Genomic DNA, 19,425 nt, shown 5'->3' with positions numbered 1-19,425 from the left:
AGCGGGAGGGCCAGTTTCAGGGATGCGTGAGAGGAGATGATCTAATTCCTCCTGGTCTTGATTGTGTGGCAGGCCTTGGATTCCTCCTGGGAGGGACACACAAATGAGTTTGAGGCAAAAGCAGGCAAAGAATATGCTGGTAAAAAGCTAGAGCGGCCCGCAACAAACCGTGCACGGCAACACTCCGGCAGGGAATGAGTACAGGCTGCAAGCTTTCATAGTGTGGCTGATGAGCAGGTTGCAGGTGTGGTTGATTGGAGATTGCTCCCAGCCGTGTAGAGCAGACCAGCAGGCAGAGAGAGAGACACACAGTAGAAGCAAACACATACAAACACTAACAGGGGTTTCAGGGACGGGCAGTGACAGTCGGTCCGTTCTTCTATCTGTCGGTCTCAAATCTAAAGGGTGCAATAACGATTTGTATCCAATATGCATAAACAGCGGACACTGTTTATACGCAGCCCTCACAAACACGGCCAGATAGCTTATCCAACAGTTAGAACCCACATACGAGACACTACCTTTATAGTCAGAAAAAAGTGTGATTATTTTCTGATATTTTACACATATGATTATTATGAATACTGTGGGCCTGCATACCTTAGTGTGATTATAAGTGCATGTGAGTGAATATTGGTATGCATACATTCGTTTTTATACGTCCTATTCATCGTCTCAATGCGCTCATACATCTTAAGAAAGTTATCACCAAACATGTTAAGAATGTTTTTAGAGAACGTTATCCTACCTTTCAGAAGAACATTCTGGGAACCGAAATAAAACGTCCCGCTGAAAATATTCCTAGAACAACGAATGGTAACAAACATGTCTAGCTGGGAACTCACACACGCCACCGCAAACATGCGATATCTGCTTACAGCTTATCATGAATTATGTGCTTGTTTGTTTTTTGCAAAAGGAAATTATGGTGACATCAGATTTTTTTTAAAACATCCTTTTCAAACAAATGCAACAAGTTTGTTTTTTAAAGTGCTCTAGAAATAAATCTGACGTTGACCATGACCGTGTTAATATTTGCCATCACAGGAACGTTTTATAAAAAAAGAATAACCTCCTGAAAACATTTTCAGAATGTTTCTTGGAGAATGTTCTTCATTTGTTATCAGGTAACATTGAGGGAACGTTTTATGAAGAACATCTTTAATGTGTTACCCCGACAACGTCCAAAACATATCATTAGAATGGTGAAGGCAAAACGTTCCACCTTTGTTAACATATCACATTAAAGGAACGTTTTTTACACTTTCTGTCATCTCAGGCCTCAATAACATCCTCTGAATGTTGCCGTTAAAACGTTATGTCTTAGTTAACCTTAAACCTTATAGGAACATTATTTGAAAAAATAAACATCCTAAAAAGGTTCTTTGAACATCAGATTAAAACGTTTCTTTAAAACCTTATTATACTATTTAGAAAGTAGATGCTTTATTCTTTTTGGCAAAGTATGTAACTACTTATATTATAATGTTTCCATCGATATAAAACTCTCTGAATAAAAGACTGAACCAAGTAGTTCTCTACTTTAATATAAACACATCTTCTATCTGTTATAGTGGTTACATTTGAACATTTGGTTTATTAAAATACAAAGTTCATTAAAGGATGTAGGTCAAATATTCAGATAAGTATTCTAGTTTTTTTTTAAATCCACTACAGTTCAGAGGTAAATGGTGTACTTTTCCTCCACTAAATGTATCTAATACCTTTAGTTACTTCACAGATGTGGATGAATGATGTGAAATATAATCAAGTGTTAAATCAGACTTTAGTTCCACCTGGAGTAAATCCACCAGCTACCCTGCAGAATACAAAGTCATTCAAACTAGCTGCACCTTTACCAGCTTTGAGAACACTTTCATGATCAATCATTATAAAACATATCATATATATTATTCTGAAATGGACCAATCTGCACAACGACTACTTTTACTGTCTTTCACTATATTTTGATGAGAATACTTTTCTACTTTCACTTGAGGAAGATTTTGAATGCAGGACTTTTACTGTAACAGAGTATTCCTACACTTTGGTACTTCTAATTTCACTCAAGTACAAGATCTGAGTACTTCTACTTTTACTCAAGTACAAGACCTGAGTACTTCTAATTTCACTCAAGTACAAGATCTGAGTACTTCTACTTTTACTCAAGTACAAGATCTGAGTACTTCTACTTTTACTCAAGGACAAGACCTGAGTACTTCTACTTTTACTCAAGTGCAAGACCTGAGTTCTTCTACTTTTACTCAAGTACAAGACCTGAGTACTTCTACTTTTACTCAAGTACAAGATCTGAGTACCTCTACTTTTACTCAAGTACAAGGTCTGAGTACCTCTACTTTTACTCAAGTACAAGACCTGAGTACTTCTACTTTTACTCAAGTACAAGATCTGAGTACTTCTACTTTTACTCAAGGACAAGACCTGAGTACTTCTACTTTTACTCAAGTGCAAGACCTGAGTACTTCTACTTTTACTCAAGTACAAGACCTGAGTACTTCTACTTTTACTCAAGTACAAGGTCTGAGTACCTCTACTTTTACTCAAGTACAAGGTCTGAGTACCTCTACTTTTACTCAAGTACAAGACCTGAGTACTTCTACTTTTACTCAAGTACAAGACCTGAGTACTTCTACTTTTACTCAAGTACAAGGTCTGAGTACTTCTACTTTTACTCAAGCACAAGATCTGAGTACTTCTACTTTTACTCAAGTGCAAGGTCTGAGTACTTCTACTTTTACTCAAGTACAAGACCTGAGTACTTCTACTTTTACTCAAGTACAAGGTCTGAGTACTTCTACTTTTACTCAAGTACAAGATCTGAGTACTTCTACTTTTACTCAAGGACAAGACCTGAGTACTTCTACTTTTACTCAAGTGCAAGACCTGAGTTCTTCTACTTTTACTCAAGTACAAGACCTGAGTACTTCTACTTTTACTCAAGTACAAGGTCTGAGTACCTCTACTTTTACTCAAGTACAAGGTCTGAGTACCTCTACTTTTACTCAAGTACAAGACCTGAGTACTTCTACTTTTACTCAAGTACAAGATCTGAGTACTTCTACTTTTACTCAAGGACAAGACCTGAGTACTTCTACTTTTACTCAAGAACAAGATCTGAGTACTTCTACTTTTACTCAAGTACAAGGTCTGAGTACCTCTACTTTTACTCAAGTACAAGGTCTGAGTACTTCTACTTTTACTCAAGGACAAGACCTGAGTACTTCTACTTTTACTCAAGTACAAGGTCTGAGTACCTCTACTTTTACTCAAGTACAAGACCTGAGTACTTCTACTTTTACTCAAGTACAAGACCTGAGTACTTCTACTTTTACTCAAGTACAAGGTCTGAGTACTTCTCCCACCTCTCTATATATGTATTACAGAAGATAGATAGATAAAGATATCTTATCTCACATACTCATGTTTGTCTTTTCTCTGATGCGATGATGACGATAAATTAAAGCATCTCTCGTTTGAAAGTGTTTATAAAGACGGCTCCATCCCTCAGAGCTTCAGAGAGTCTGACCCTCAGGTAGGTGGAGCTGCTGAATAGTGTGTGTGTGTGTGTGTGTGTGTGTGTGTGTGTGTGTGTGTGTGTGTGTGTGTGTGTGTGTGTGTGTGTGTGTGTGTGTGTGTGTGTGTGTGTGTGTGTGTGTGTGTGTGTGTGTGTGTGTGTGTTTCACTGTCTGAGGAAAGTCGTTGCATGTTTCTTCACAGATGTATTGCCTCTATGTCTGCAGCTTCAGCTCTGTGTGTGTGTCTCAAGAATACATTAAAAGGGAGAATAGAAATTAAGTTCACAGTGATGAGTTAGCAGAAGTGGATTCATGCATTTTGTCACAGTGTGTGTCGTTCTGTTTTTAAAGAAGTTGATTTAAAACAACTAGAAACCAGCATACGCTTAATTAAGAATGATGCAGTATTTTTAGGTTGTGTTTGCAGCTTCATGAGCTCATTGTCCTTTTGTAGTAAATACAGTGTTTGTGTGCTTTAATAGGGAACTGCCACACAGCTTGTGAGCGGAGAATATAAATTAGGTTTACAGCAATGAGTTAGAACTAGATAAGTGCATTTTGTCAAAGTGTGCGTTGTGTTTTTAAAGAAGTCGATTTAAAAAAGACAACACTGTTATTTTAGCTGCTTTTGCAATCCCTAATATTCAATCACTTCGTGTGCATGAGCTGTTTGAACACACTGATTAACCATGCTGGGATTGATTATAAATATATGCATTAAATTAATATATTATGTAGTTTTCAGGTAAATATTTGTCAATGTGTCTGTGTTGTACTTTCTCTTTTCCTCTCTCAGTGCAGGATGAGTTCTCCAGGGGGTCTTGAAGGCAACATGACTCAGGTTTGCTGCGTTATTTCTAATTATCTATGTTTCATTGCTGACTTTGTTGTAAAATTCAGAGTTTCTATGTCCTTTTTCAGTGTAAATGTCATAATTGCAATTACAAAAGGTCTGTTTTCTAACGTTTTTTATCCAAGTTGTTTTTGTTTTCTAAACTCTGTCCACATATTTTAGAAAAACTACTTTTTTATAAACCTTAAAAACAATTATCAGTACAGTAAAACTTGCCGACCATACCGTTGACATTGCACATGGTCTGTTGACCTCACAATATAACATTGTAATATTATATATTTAAATGATAACCTAGTCCGGTACTTTTTATCCAAACATTAAGACTGTTCTCCTGATTCACAAATGTGTTAATAGATTAAGGATTGGACAATATTTAGAACTTTATAAGAAAAAATAGCAATTAGTGGACTGTGGTGAATTTCTGTCTTGTCCTCTATCATGATAGAGAAGTTTAAATGACAGCTTGATACAAATAAATCCATTATCGAATATTTTTCTTAATGTATTAATCCTTTATTATCACAGGGATGCCTTCAAGCTAATGCTTATTATTTCAGATTGTTTGTTTTTCACCCAAAACCGATATTTAAAATGTGTGTTTTACCGATGCAATAAAAACATTGTGAGATAAATTATCCAGTATATTTTGGTCCCAATTTCTAGGGTTGTTTTGATAATATTAGGGACTTCTAGGAAATATTGTTATGGTTTAAATAAGTACAGGCTTTTTGTTTGTGTGATAACAAAGGCTCTTCTTTCCGTACTGTCTCATGTTTTTGTGGAAAAGCCCAGTCTTCATTCAAATAAAGAAATAGATGTGTAGGAGAAGCTTACATGAGTGAACGTAACATATTATATTTACTATACCAGATGCTTTTTTCTACATTGTCAAGTGTCAACTCGACCAACCAATAGAGACATAGAGATTGGAGTTAAATTATTGAGCATTAATTGGATTAAAAAGCGTTTTCTTTTGTCATTCCCCTCACAGTTCCTGCTGGTTAGCGAAACGTTCACCACGATGTTCTTTAAGAATCTGATGGTGGTTCTGTTCTGGCTGCTGCTCAGCTACATCAACGGCAGCCTGGTCGCCACCTTCTTCAGACACCGGGTACACATCACACACACACCCACCCACACACACAGAGAGACACACACACACAGAGACACACACACACAGAGACCACACACACACAGAGACACACACACACAGAGACACACACACACACACACACACAGACACACCCACACACACAGAGACACACACACACAGAGACACACACACACACAGAGACACACACACACACAGAGACACACACACACACACACAGACACACACACAGAGACACACACACACACACAGACAGAAACAGACACACACACAGAGACACACACACACACACACACACAGACACACACACAGAGACACACACACACAGAGACACACACACACACAGAGACACACACACACACAGAGACACACACACACACACACAGACAGAAACACACACACACACACAAACACACACAGAAACACACACACACAGAGACACACACACACAGAGACACACACACACACACACACAGAAAACACACACACACACACACAGAGACACACACACAGAGACACACACACACAGAAACACACACACACACAGAGACACACACACACACAGACAGAAACACACACACACACACAAACACACACAGAAACACACACACACAGAGACACACACACACAGAGACACACACACACACAGAGACACACACACACACAGACAGAAACACACACACACACACACACACACACACAGAGACACACACACACACAGACAGAAACACACACACACACACAAACACACACAGAAACACACACACGGACATCTGAATAGCCTATTTGAAGATTAACAACCATTTTAATAGTAATTTCAGTCAACTGTAGTACAAACATTGACTCATTCCAGTTGCCTAAATGCAAAAATGTGCTATTCGATATCATGTAAATGCAAAAGATTTGCAATATTTATATCCTAAGCAGTTTGAAGATGTGACAACAGGCTCTGGGAAAATGCGAAGGGCGTTTTTCACTATTTTCTGACGCTTTAACAGATTATAAAAAATATCTGCAGCCCATTGACACACACACGCAGCCATCTGTCTCAGTAGAATTATGCAGTATATTTAATTTGTGTTTGCTGCTTGATAAGTGCTTGTATTACCTGCACCTTTTTAGTAAATACAGTATTTTTGTGGGTTTAATAAGGAAATGCCTCAAAGTTTGTTATTGTGAAGCAGCTGAGACAAAAACCCACACTCTTTTCTCCTCTCTCCCTCTCCGACTCTCATTACCTCGCTCCACTACACTTCTTAAGTATAATATGCCTGTCTGTTCTTATTATATTATAGCAAGCTGAATATCCATGGGACATTTATAGACAGAAAACTGTTTAATTAGAAAAAGAGACGTGTATTTTGTCTACTATATTTCATAAAATTGACATTGGATTTCTAAAAATGAATATGTGAAAGTGGTGTATTTTTTTTTTTTTTGCGTCAATTTACTTTTTTAAAAGCCTGTATGTGTACACAGTAGCTGATGAACATTATTAGTATTATAATATGTGTGTAAATTAGGTTCCTGTGTAGGACTTTTTTTTTTCCACAGTGGTGTAAAGTCCTCACATTTATTATCATGAACTATGACGACAAATATTCAAAGCTTCATTCAGAAATTGGAAAAAAATAAATTTGCTACAGCCTTACATTTAATGTAAAACCAATGTATTCATATATCTGGAATATTAACTGATAATGATTTGCACTACCTATGGTTGTTTGTTTCATCACAGTTTTGTTAGAAACACAAACTCTCTGAGAATGTGTATTCTGCCTTAAAATGAACACAGCATGCTGATCAACCATTTTTAATAAGAAACTATTAATACTGTATTTCCATGACAGGTGAGGGTTAATCAAGAGTTGATTAAGGAAGCCTGCAAACAGTATTCTACGAGATCCTCTTAAAGGGGACATATTCTGCTCACTTTCAGGTGTATATCAGTATGTAGTGTCTCTACTTTAAAGAGTCCTCTCCTGCTGATGTTCAGGTGTATATCAGTATGTAGTGTCTCTACTTTAAAGAGTCCTCTCCTGCTGATGTTCAGGTGTATATCAGTATGTAGTGTCTCTACTTTAAAGAGTCCTCTCCTGCTGATGTTCAGGTGTATATCAGTATGTAGTGTCTCTACTTTAAAGAGTCCTCTCCTGCTGATGTTCAGGTGTATATCAGTATGTAGTGTCTCTACTTTAAAGAGTCCTCTCCTGCTGATGTTCAGGTGTATATCAGTATGTAGTGTCTCTACTTTAAAGAGTCCTCTCCTGCTGATGTTCAGGTGTATATCAGTATGTAGTGTCTCTACTTTAAAGAGTCCTCTCCTGCTGATGTTCAGGTGTATATCAGTATGTAGTGTCTCTACTTTAAAGAGTCCTCTCCTGCTGATGCTCAGGTGTATATCAGTATGTAGTGTCTCTACTTTAAAGAGTCCTCTCCTGCTGATGTTCAGGTGTATATCAGTATGTAGTGTCTCTACTTTAAAGAGTCCTCTCCTGCTGATGTTCAGGTGTATATCAGTATGTAGTGTCTCTACTTTAAAGAGTCCTCTCCTGCTGATGTTCAGGTGTATATCAGTATGTAGTGTCTCTACTTTAAAGAGTCCTCTCCTGCTGATGTTCAGGTGTATATCAGTATGTAGTGTCTCTACATGTCTCCAAGCTTTAATGTTCAAAAACCTCTTTATTTTTCTCATACTGCCTGTGCTGCAGCCCCTCTTTTCCCCCTCTGTCTGAAACCAGAGCCCATTCTGCTCTGATTGGTTAAGATAACATGGATTTTAGCCTTTGCAGACCACAGAAAAGGGCTAATCCCAACAAGCATAAAAGGGCCCCTTTAAGAAACTAACACCAAGTTCATTTTAATATTGTTTTATTGATAATGAGAAGATAATTTCCTCCACACTCATGCATCCCTATTAAGGTTCCTGACACCAGAGATGGCAAAAGTACACACATCCTTTACTCAAGTAGAAGTACAGATAATCGTGTTTAAAAATACTCTGGTAAAAGTAGAAGTACTGACTAAACTTCTTTACTTAAGTAAAAGTAAAGAGGGCTTTGAAATGTACTAAAGTAAAAAGTACCCATAGCTAGCAGCTGCTTTAAAGAGTACCTGACCTCCCTTTATATTAATAGAACATGTCATTGTTAGCTAATGAATGTTTCCATGCTGAACAACGGCAACATGACAACGTTTCCATTGGTCCCTCTTCTTTAGAGAAGACCAGGAAATGATGGATACACGGATCGTGTTCAAATCAATAGGCACGCAATGACTCTAAAGAATAATGATCACGCATCAAACACACATTCAGACTAAAGGAACCAGCTGTTTGGGAAATGAGAGAAGTAGAAAGTACAGGTATTTGAGTTCAACATGTAAGAAGTAGAAAGTACAGGTATTTGAGTTCAACATGTAAGAAGTAGAAAGTACAGGTATTTGGGTTCAACATGTAAGAAGTAGAAAGTACAGGTATTTGAGTTCAACATGTAAGAAGTAGAAAGTACAGGTATTTGAGTTCAACATGTAAGAAGTAGAAAGTACAGGTATTTGAGTTCAACATGTGAGAAGTAGAAAGTACAGGTATTTGAGTTCAACATGTAAGAAGTAGAAAGTACAGGTATTTGAGTTCAACATGTAAGAAGTAGAAAGTTCAGGTATTTGGGTTCAACATGTAAGAAGTGGAAAGTATAGGTATTTGAGTTCAACATGTAAGAAGTAGAAAGTACAGGTATTTGAGTTCAACATGTGAGAAGTAGAAAGTACAGGTATTTGTGTTCAACATGTAAGAAGTACAAAGTACAGGTATTTGTGTTCAAAATGTAAGAAGTAGAAAGTACAGGTATTTGGGTTCAACATGTAAGAAGTAGAAAGTACAGGTATTTGTGTTCAACATGTAAGAAGTAGAAAGTACAGGTATTTGAGTTCAACATGTAAGAAGTAGAAAGTACAGGTATTTGAGTTCAACATGTGAGAAGTAGAAAGTACAGGTATTTGAGTTCAACATGTAAGAAGTAGAAAGTACAGGTATTTGTGTTCAACATGTAAGAAGTAGAAAGTACAGGTATTTGTGTTCAACATGTAAGAAGTAGAAAGTACAGGTATTTGGGTTCAAAATGTAAGTAAAAGTACTCCACTACTTCCTCTGCCTGACATTAACATGTTAATCCCTGATCCAATTTTTTTCTCATTTGTCTTCCTGCAGACTTTCTATGAAGACCCTCGCTACATCCTCTTCATCCACATGGTGATAAACGACAGCATCCAGCTGACCGTCACCATCACGCTCTTCCTCCTCAGCTACATCCTCTACCGGATCAACGTGTCCCTCTGCTGCTTCTTCATCCTGGTGGCCGTCTTCACCACCAGAAACACGCCCCTTAATCTAGCCAGCATGGCCATCGAGCGCTACATCGCCATCTGTGAGCCTCTACGCCACACACAGATCTGCACCGTGCGGAGAACTTACATCGTCATCGGGATGATTTGGTTTATTTGCGCTGCTCCAGATATCACCGATTTATTTGTGACGCTAGCAACAGAATCCATGAGCTTCTTCCACGAGTCGGTGTCCTGCTTGCGGCAAAACGTGTTCAAAGACCCGATTTTGGCTCAGAAAAGACTAGCGTTCGATGTAATTTACTTCTCCTGTGTGTTCCTGACGCTGGTCTTCACATATTTGAGGATTATGTTTGCAGCACGGGCTTTATCGACGGATAAAATGTCGGCGAAAAGAGCCAGAAACACCATCTTGCTTCACGGGGCTCAGTTGGCGATGTGCATGCTTTCCTACATTTCTCCGAGTGTGGAGATTGTTCTGAACTTGATCTTCCCCGGACGAGGGGTGGAAATCAGATTCGCAAACTACCTGATCGTCTATCTCCTGCCCCGCTTGCTCAGCCCCATCATCTACGGCGTCAGAGACAAGAAGTTCAGGAAGTACTTAAAAATATACTTTCAGTGCAACAGGTGCCGGGTCAACGTGAAGATGATGGTGGCCCCGGCAAACAGAGATGACGAGTAGAAAGTGCATGTATTTGTGTTAAAAATGTAAGCAGTAAAAGTAAAAAGTTGTCAGAAACATAAGTAGTGGAGTAAAGTACTAATACCAGAAAAATGTACTTGAGTACAGTAACAAAGTATTTGTACTCCAGTACTTCCCACCTCTACTTCCTGGTTCCCTCGTCTGGAGGTCAATGGTTTTTTGGCCGTGTTTTTTTGGTTTTTAATCCTGAAATAAAGTCTGTTGTTAACACAAGCTGAAGACATCAAACGTTTTGTTTACAGACATAAAATATGTCAGTAAATACCCCACTGGTGAATTTATACACAGAGGTTGCTAACAAGTGTCTAAATGAGACGACTTAACGTCATCAAGCCCAATATTAGCCCCCTTTAGCTTAGCGGTGGTGACGTGAAGTCATGTGACCGTGCTGTAGTTCCTTTATAGCCCAACCTTAGCCCCCTTTAGCTTAGCGGTGGTGACGTGAAGTCATGTGACCGTGCTGTAGTTCCTTTATAGCCCAACCTTAGCCCCCTTTAGCTTAGCGGTGGTGACGTGAAGTCATGTGACCGTGCTGTAGTTCCTTTATAGCCCAACATTAGCCACCTTTAGCTTAGCGGTGGTGACGTGAAGTCATGTGACCGTGCTGTAGTTCCTTTATAGCCCAACATTAGCCACCTTTAGCTTAGCGGTGGTGACGTGAAGTCATGTGACCGTGCTGTAGTTCCTTTATAGCCTAACATTAGCCACCTTTAGCTTAGCGGTGGTGACGTGAAGTCATGTGACCGTGCTGTAGTTCCTTTATAGCTCAACATTAGCCACCTTTAGCTTAGCGGTGGTGACGTGAAGTCATGTGACCGTGCTGTAGTTCCTTTATAGCCCAACATTAGTCAACTTTAGCTGAGCGGAGGTGACGTGAAATCATGTGACTGAGCTGTAGCTCCTTTTGGTTCAGAAATCATAAAGTGGTGTTAATATGTGGAAATTATCCTGCTGAACAAAACTTGTAAGTATCATAAAGGTTTGTTTGACACAGAGATCATTTTCGGACATTATCCATCCCATTTGCGATGCTACCTTTAGGGTCGGCCTACAAGGAAACGTCACTACAGCACAAACATTGCTGGCAAAAATATTATTTGTGTTTTTTATATGTGTATTTATTACAATTAATAAAATACAGTCCAAACTGAACCAAGTCATTTATTTTGTCATTTCTAAAATATGTATTTTAGACACATGTCATTTACTAAAGCACACAACAAAAAGCAATGTGCTCAGGGCCGCCCCTCCCTACAGGCCGATCATGCAGACTGTGTGGGGCCTGACCTTGTGGAGGGAGCCTCACCTGAGCCTCAACTGAGCCGCACCTATGCGCTTATGCGGCGCAATTAGTGTGGCGCGGCACGGTTTCGCCGCTGCGAGGCTCCACTAGCTATATTTGACATTAACAAATGTAATGCTACAAATGTGCACTTTTTTTTTTTTTGGAGACATATTCATTTTAAAGACGGCAAATTAATGCAAATGTTGATTGAGGGGGAACATCCTTGCTACCTTTAATAATCTAAAGTTCACAATGCTCGTCAAACACACACGCACACACACACACACCTGGTGCTTCCTGAAGGTGTGTATCAGGGTGCCGTTGATGTAGTTGATGGAGATGCAGAGAACCGTCACGATCACATTCTTGTAAACGGCCGCAACGATGCTCCGACACACACACATACATACACACACACACATACATACATACACACACATACACACACACACACACACACACACACACACACACACACACACATTATAAAGGAGCTGACAGGCTGCTGGAGGAGCCAGAGACTCAGCAGGTGAGAGAGGGTCTCTGTTGCTTTATCTTTGAATATATTATATAATATACATTATTATTATGAATGCTTTATTTTCTTTAAGTTGCAGCTGACATGTGTTTCCTCTGTTCAAAAGTATGAAATGGTATTATTTTGCATTTTTGTATCCAACTTTCTAACTGTATTTATATTATGGATTTAAATGTATAAGTTAATACTAGGTGAACAAATAGTGAAATTAAATCGCATTTTAATCAATATTCTGAACTCATGCATTTATCATTTTCATTACAGACTACCGAGTGAACATGTATGAACTGCTGAATGATGTAAATTGGTATAAAATGTATGAATATAATGCTTTTTTATAATACTATACAAATACAGTCCGACAAAACCACTAAGTTAAGGTGCCTTAAATGTTTAGGTGTTATATTTAGATTATAATTTCCTCTTCAAAAGGCCTTTAAAAGCCTCGAGAAGCTTCAACAAATGCAGAAAAACATTTCCTGATTGTGTTTTGTTTGTTTTAATATTTTATATCAGAAAGTAAAACAATAGAACAAATGATTTAATGTCACTTTAAAGTATCGTGAATGTGTGTTTTGTATTGTCTTCATGCAGATGTTAACAGGCCATGAACTCCTGACGCTCTGTGGCTGCAAGTGTGTGAGCAGGTTAGTATTATAGCTATTATTATAAAAAGGTGAATATATCTGTGCATTTAGATTTGAATGTCTGTATTTGTTCACATTTGATGCATTTCAGTTGCAGTTGTACTTATATATGTTTAGTAATTGCAAGGCAGTAAAAAGCGTATATTTTAAATACATGCTCGTCTATATAATATACAGCTGTGTAATGTATTCTGTCTATTTCATGCATTATATTATGTTATAATTCCTCTACATTCCTTAAGATGCTTGTGTGTGCGAGTGAAAAGCTTTTATTTAATATATGCATGTTCTTGTTTAAAATAAATATGGTAACACTTTAGATTAAGGTGCACATATTCACCATCAACTAGTTGTTCATTAACATAGAGTCAAACCGCTAGCTTATTGGTTATGAACAAGACTTCACTTTAAAATAGGGAACATATTCTAAGTTACAATTAACACTTATAGTTTCATGTCTTGCTACACAAGAATAGACCATATTTGTTAGGTGTTATTAAGAGAGAATGCCTTATTAGGCCCATATTGAGCATATTAAGACCCAAACTCAAACACAACAACGTCCTTACTTACAATAAACAAGCACCCATTAGAGGGTTATCAAGGACAAAAACTCTCAACTAATGGCCTAGGAGAATATGGGCATGTAGAATAAGGCATTAAGTGCTTTATACTGACTGATAAAGAGCCAATATACTGCTAATATTCATGTTAATTAACAACTAGTTGATGGTGAATTTGTGTACCTTAAAATAAAGTGTTACCATAAATATATAATATGAGCAAATGTGTGTTTTACAATTGTTTGCTATTTAATATCTTACTCATCATTATATTAAGCTTACATGCAGGGCTGCAGAATAACACAATACATCAAATTATTATTTATTATTTTGACTATATTTGTACTATTTGAGGGAATGATAATTAAACATTATTCTCATTTAAGTTAAAAAATATAATGAAAGAATCACGGTGTGTTTACTAAGATGATCTGAACCAATTAAGGATGTTTTATCAAGTCTGTAGAATGATATTGATTTGTTAACTTCAGTCAGATATGTTGTACATATTTTACCTTTAATGAATATTGTTCTTATGTCCTAATGCACTCGTCTATTTTGCCATTTCAAATTTAGAAAATGGACTAATTGTTCAGCAGTAGTGTCCATAATTAGAATACATATATTACTATACTACTATCATTTAAATAAAAGGACCGAGCCTTCTCAGCGGTAGCCCCAGGCTCTGGATCGACCTTGTATCTTTTCTTATGTGTGCCTTGTATCTATTCTTGTAATTATAATGTTATGTTCATTGTGAAGCACTTTGGCAAACCCTCTGTTTTTAAAATGGAAAATATTGGATTGGATAATGTTATGGTAGTGTGTTTAACAGAAGAACAGATAACTATATATATTAAAATGACCTCAGTGTTATTTTTAAATCTGCAGCAAAAAGGAGATTTTACAAAGTCCATAGAATTTATTTCAGATTTGTTTTACAGATCTTTCCCTAATCTAATACTGCACTGACTCATCTGGCCTTTGCACTCGTCCTTATAGCCATTTTGAATTACATTTTGATGAATGGTGCAGCCCTTACATGTGTGTAAAACCTCTCTGCTGCTCCACAATACTTCAGTCAGATATTTGTATATATTTTAGCTTTAATACATATTGTTCTAACTGCGATTTGGACGTTGCACTTGTCTATTTTGCATATACGAAAGAATATTGATCAACTGTCCAGCCCTACTGTCAATAATTATACAGTCATAGTGTCGTGTGTGACATAAAAGGAGTTCATTATGATTGAAACATATATTAAAATGATCAGTATATCGCACAAAAAAGGGGATTTTATTAAGTCTGTAGAATTTATTCCATATATTTTTTTACACATCTTTAATATTGCGTTGACTTATCTGGATAATGCACTAGTCCTTATAGTAATGTTTGAATTAAATGTTGATTTATTGTGAAGCCCTTGTAGAAGAATATATTAAATTAATCATAGTGTTAATATTTTGCAGAGGATCTGTACTGAACAAGAGATTTCTGTATAGATATAGATTTGCCTGTCCCACTGTTTTGGCCAAACTTGACCCACTCTACCATGCTGCACTGCGTTACATATCAAATGCACCCGATAGGACTCATCATTGCAAACTGTATAGTAACTGGATGGTCCTCACTTACTATGCGTAGGATGCAGCATTGGTTTTTATTCATGTATAAAGCCATTTTAGGTAAGCTTCCACTGTACATATGTGCCAGATTTGCTCCAGTTTGTGACTCTTACAACCTCAGATCCAGTGCCTGGATACGGGTCCAGGTTCCTGCCGTGCGGACTGAGGCTGGAAAAGGAGTCTTTTTTATTATGGTCCTTGGTCTTGGAATGACCTTCAATCACGCCTCAAACTGACAGCACTTGTCCCTATAGCCTGTTTTAAATTGAAGTTTTTTGTCTTTTGTTTTCTTAGTTATGTTCTCTGTATTTTATATGTTTGTGTTATGTGTTATGTGTAACGTTGCTGCCTTCTTGGCCAGGTCAGCATTGAAAATGAGATTGTATCTCAATGCTTTTATCTGGTTAAATAAAAAAAAATGTAGAATTTATTCCAGATATTTTCACATATAATCAAATATTGCACTGACTTAACTTGTCCTTAAAGCACTTTTTAAATTTGATTAACTGTACAGCACTAGTATAAATGCATGCCTTAAAACAAGATATCAAGTGTGTGTGTGAGTGTGTGTGACCCCTCTCTCTGTGCTCCAGCAGGTTTATGAGCAGCTGCTGGAGATGCTGAACTCCTCTGATCCTCTTCAGCTGCTTCCAGGCAGTAATAACAGCTCCTTGCTGACAGGGGGCGCTGCTGTGAATCTGAACAAAGATGACTTCTCCAGCGCGCTCACCAAGAACATCGTGGCCATGCTGGTGTGGCTCGTGCTCAGCGTCATCAACGGCAGCATGGTGCACACCTTCCTCAAACACAGGTAACTGTTTATTCAAGATTCAAGGCTTGTTTGTGATGTGTACAGATCTACAGTGTAGTTATGACAATGGAGATCTTAGGTCACAGGCTCCTCCAACAGCGCAACACAATAAAACAGATAAAACAGTGCAAGTAAATAAAATAAAATATAATAGAAATTGTGCAGAATAGTCTATAGGCCTATATACAGTAATTGGAATATTGATATTTAAAAGTTGCAAACAGATGAATGTTATGGATGTTCTTTCAAAAGTTCAGGTGTTTAACAGTCTTATGGCCTGTGGGATAAAACTATTATTTCTAGTCTTTTAATTTCTCTTATGTACATTTCCTTGTCTTTTTATGCTGCTGCAACACAAACATTTCCCAAATTGGGATCAATAAAGTACTTCTTATCTTATCGACAATGTAATAATGGTATTGTTTTAAATCTATATATGTTAATTTACCTTTATAATGCTGCTACTTGTTCTGATACATTGGATGTTTACTTATTTGATTTTAATTTTCTTAATGTCAGCTTCTTTCATTCAGATGTTTTTCCATTTGATTTCCCTTTTATCTGAACTGGCCTCTTGCTATAACGATGTTCATGTTCCCGCTGTGGAAATAAATACGTTTTTTAACTCAGAATTTTAGCAGCTCTCCTGTAGTCTAAGTCTCTAACCTCTTGTTTTTCTCTGACTGCAGACTCTTCTATGAGAACCCACGCTACATCATGTTTATCTGCATGGTGATAAACGACGCTCTGCAGCTCAGCCTCGTTACAGCGCTGTACGTCGTCAGTTACATCTTCAGGAAGATCCACGCCTCCGTCTGCTGCTTCCTGGTGAGCCGTGCATCTTTAAGAGGCCCTATTTTACAATATATGTATAGAAGTTTATTTTTAAACACGAGTATCTGTACTAAAGGATGTGTTTACTTTTGCCATCTCCGTCATTATGTGTAAGTGATTCTGGGTTGAAAAGTATTGTTATTTTAATTAAAGACTACCTCCCCCCCTTTGTCCCCTCAGATAATGACGGCGGTCCTCACCACCCGCTCCACGCCTCTCATCCTGGCCGGCATGGCGTTGGAGCGTTACCTCTCCATCTGCTTCCCTTTGCACTACATCCACATGTGCTCCGTCCCACGCACCTTCCTCCTCATCTTCATCATCCTCATCCTCACCGCCACGCCCCCACTCACAGACCTGCTCATCACCGTCGTCCACCAGCCTCTTTCCTTCTTCAACACCCCCATCTTCTGCGACCACCCGCTGCTCTTCCGCCACCCGTCCATCTACTATAAGAACTGTGTGTTTGACGGGGTTTATTTGTCCTTCGTGGCTCTGACTCTTCTCTACACCTACTGTAAGATAATGCTCGCGGCCCAGGCTGCTTCTACTGGTCTGGCCTCGGTGAAGAGAGCGAGAAACACTGTGCTGCTCCATGGACTGCAGGTGGGTTTATGTAGAAAGATAAGAGAAGTACTTTATTGATCCCATTGCAGGTGGATGTACTGGAGATAACTCTGACACTTTTCTTAGGAAGGGCAAGAAGGGATACTAGTTTTACCAGGATACATGTTCTATCAGGGTTAGGGTTAGCTTCACAAAAGATCTTCTTTCCACTTTCTCTGACTTTAACTTATATTGCTGCTCCACAGGTGAAGAGCAAGAGGATACATGTTCTATCAGGGTTAGGGTTAGTTTAGGGTTAGCACAATTGAGGCAATGATCTTCCTTCCACTTCCATTTTTCTCTTAGAACTAACCCTAACCCAACCCACCTTGAAAACCAAAAGAGCCAAAATTGCCAGGAAAATCTTTTAAGATCTGTTGAAAAAAACATTATTTCATTTTTGAGACAAAAAATAAGGTTTTTCCAGGTGAAGAAAAAAGAGTTTAACTTATATTTTCACAACCGCTTCCCTTTAAGATTTAACAGGTAAATGTACGGAAGACGGCCACATGTGAAATTATTCATAGATCTGACCAACAGTTATTTTATTTATTTATAATCTGTTATTATTGTCAGTATTTAGAGATTTTGAAATCCACAGAAATCTGACTTTTTCTCAGATTTTTTGAACCCATCCCAAAACTGTTTCTCCAATGTGGCCCTAATCCTCTTCCTTGTCATTTGAATGTTAAAGTTGAAAAACACAAATAGTGGCCTCTCAATTAAACTGTTTACGATTAAAGATGGGGACTAGTAGCTTCATAATCTATACTTTAAATTATTTATATAATACCCTAGAAGACCACATTGTGTGTTGTAAATGTTGTAAATAACTAAATATACTTTTCTATTTCTCTGATTTTCTTCCAGCTGCTGCTGTGCATGCTGGCCTTTGTAGTTCCTTCCCTTCAGGCGGCTCTCATCTCTATTTTCCCTCGCTTCAGTCTGGAGATCCGCTACATCTTCTTCCTGGTCGTCTACATCATCCCCCGTTTCCTGAGCCCCGTGATCTACGGTTTTAGGGACGAGCAATTCAGGAAGTACTGGACCCGGTACCTGTCCTGTCGGGGGAAAACTGTGTCAAGGGTCAGACCGGTGCTGCAGAAAGGGAACATGTAGGGGAAGTAGAGCGGCATAGTGATGGGAATTACGGCTCTTTGAAGGAAGCCGGATCTTATGGCTCCGTTGCTTTCAGAGAGCCGTTTAATTTGTTAAGGGGCGGGGTTAATAGGTTCATCTGCGAAATAATCACCTGGATAATCAAAGTCAAGTCAAAGTCAACTTTATTGTCAATCTTCCAGAGAGATCGAAATACTCACTCAGTTTCTCACAATCCCGAATATAAAACAAATGTATATAAAAAGATGTGTGCAAATATGTATATACAAAATTGTCCATAGCAGCGTAAAAAGAGTCTGGTGCTGGATTTGAGTGTTTTAGGCTCTCACCAAGTACGACTCGGTTACCTTCGTTCGTACCAAAGAGTCGTTCAAAAGAATCGGATCGTTCGCCAACATCACTAGCGGAGAGATGACGTATTGTTGTAGTCCGACCTGGAAGTTAGAATCTCCTCCGGGATTTTCACCATTGGATTTTGGACTATTGCAGAAAATAACATCTGTGGTTTATCATACTTACATGTTGTTCAGCAGGATCAGCTCTACATTATAATGTGGAAGAAATAAAAGGAAATGTTATTCAAGTTCTGTGCAAGCCTGGTTTGTACATCAGCAGAAATAAAGCACATCATGGAAGTGGAAGAAGTTCTCTGTTTAATTCAATGTTAAGTGCAATACAAATATTCTGTTGCCAAAACCTTAACAGCCCAACCCCAGACAGACAGACACACACACACACACACACACACACACACACACACACACACACACACACACTTTAAATCAAATGTAAATATAATCCTGACTGCATCTATACATTTTACAAAGTCAGCAAATGAATGCAC

The 19,425-nt window shown here is 38.2% G+C and overlaps 2 protein-coding genes across 2 annotated transcripts; both read left to right on the top strand.

The window, feature by feature from the left end:
* Nucleotides 1-5,392: 5,392 nt before the first annotated feature.
* On the top strand, nucleotides 5,393-10,529 carry LOC117562364 (odorant receptor 131-2-like). Its single transcript, XM_034240185.1, has 2 exons — nucleotides 5,393-5,503; nucleotides 9,711-10,529. Exons 1-2 carry the CDS (start codon nucleotides 5,414-5,416, stop codon nucleotides 10,527-10,529), a joined length of 909 nt encoding a protein of 302 aa, XP_034096076.1. The 5' UTR covers nucleotides 5,393-5,413.
* A 5,392-nt stretch (nucleotides 10,530-15,921) lies between these two features.
* Nucleotides 15,922-19,107, top strand: LOC117562358 (odorant receptor 131-2-like). The gene is made up of 4 exons (XM_034240180.1): nucleotides 15,922-16,022; nucleotides 16,712-16,850; nucleotides 17,037-17,462; nucleotides 18,333-19,107. Exons 1-4 carry the CDS (start codon nucleotides 15,958-15,960, stop codon nucleotides 18,579-18,581), a joined length of 879 nt encoding a protein of 292 aa, XP_034096071.1. The 5' UTR covers nucleotides 15,922-15,957; the 3' UTR covers nucleotides 18,582-19,107.
* Nucleotides 19,108-19,425: the final 318 nt, after the last annotated feature.

Source organism: Gymnodraco acuticeps, unplaced genomic scaffold (genome assembly GCF_902827175.1).
Source record: "Gymnodraco acuticeps unplaced genomic scaffold, fGymAcu1.1, whole genome shotgun sequence".
NCBI classification, from domain to species: Eukaryota; Metazoa; Chordata; class Actinopteri; order Perciformes; family Bathydraconidae; genus Gymnodraco; species Gymnodraco acuticeps.
Note: the sequence above shows the minus strand (reverse complement) of the source record. Positions and strands in the feature narration are given on the sequence as shown.

Bases quoted from the DNA above. Each gene is read 5' to 3' on its own strand.
- LOC117562364 (XM_034240185.1), top strand. From the start codon at position 5,414: ATGTTCTTTAAGAATCTGATGGTGGTTCTGTTCTGGCTGCTGCTCAGC. The intron at 5,504-9,710 runs GTACACATCACA...GTCTTCCTGCAG, and splicing joins CCACCTTCTTCAGACACCGG to ACTTTCTATGAAGACCCTCG.
- LOC117562358 (XM_034240180.1), top strand. From the start codon at position 15,958: ATGCTGGTGTGGCTCGTGCTCAGCGTCATCAACGGCAGCATGGTGCAC. The intron at 16,023-16,711 runs GTAACTGTTTAT...CTCTGACTGCAG, and splicing joins CACACCTTCCTCAAACACAG to ACTCTTCTATGAGAACCCAC. The intron at 16,851-17,036 runs GTGAGCCGTGCA...TTGTCCCCTCAG, and splicing joins CCTCCGTCTGCTGCTTCCTG to ATAATGACGGCGGTCCTCAC.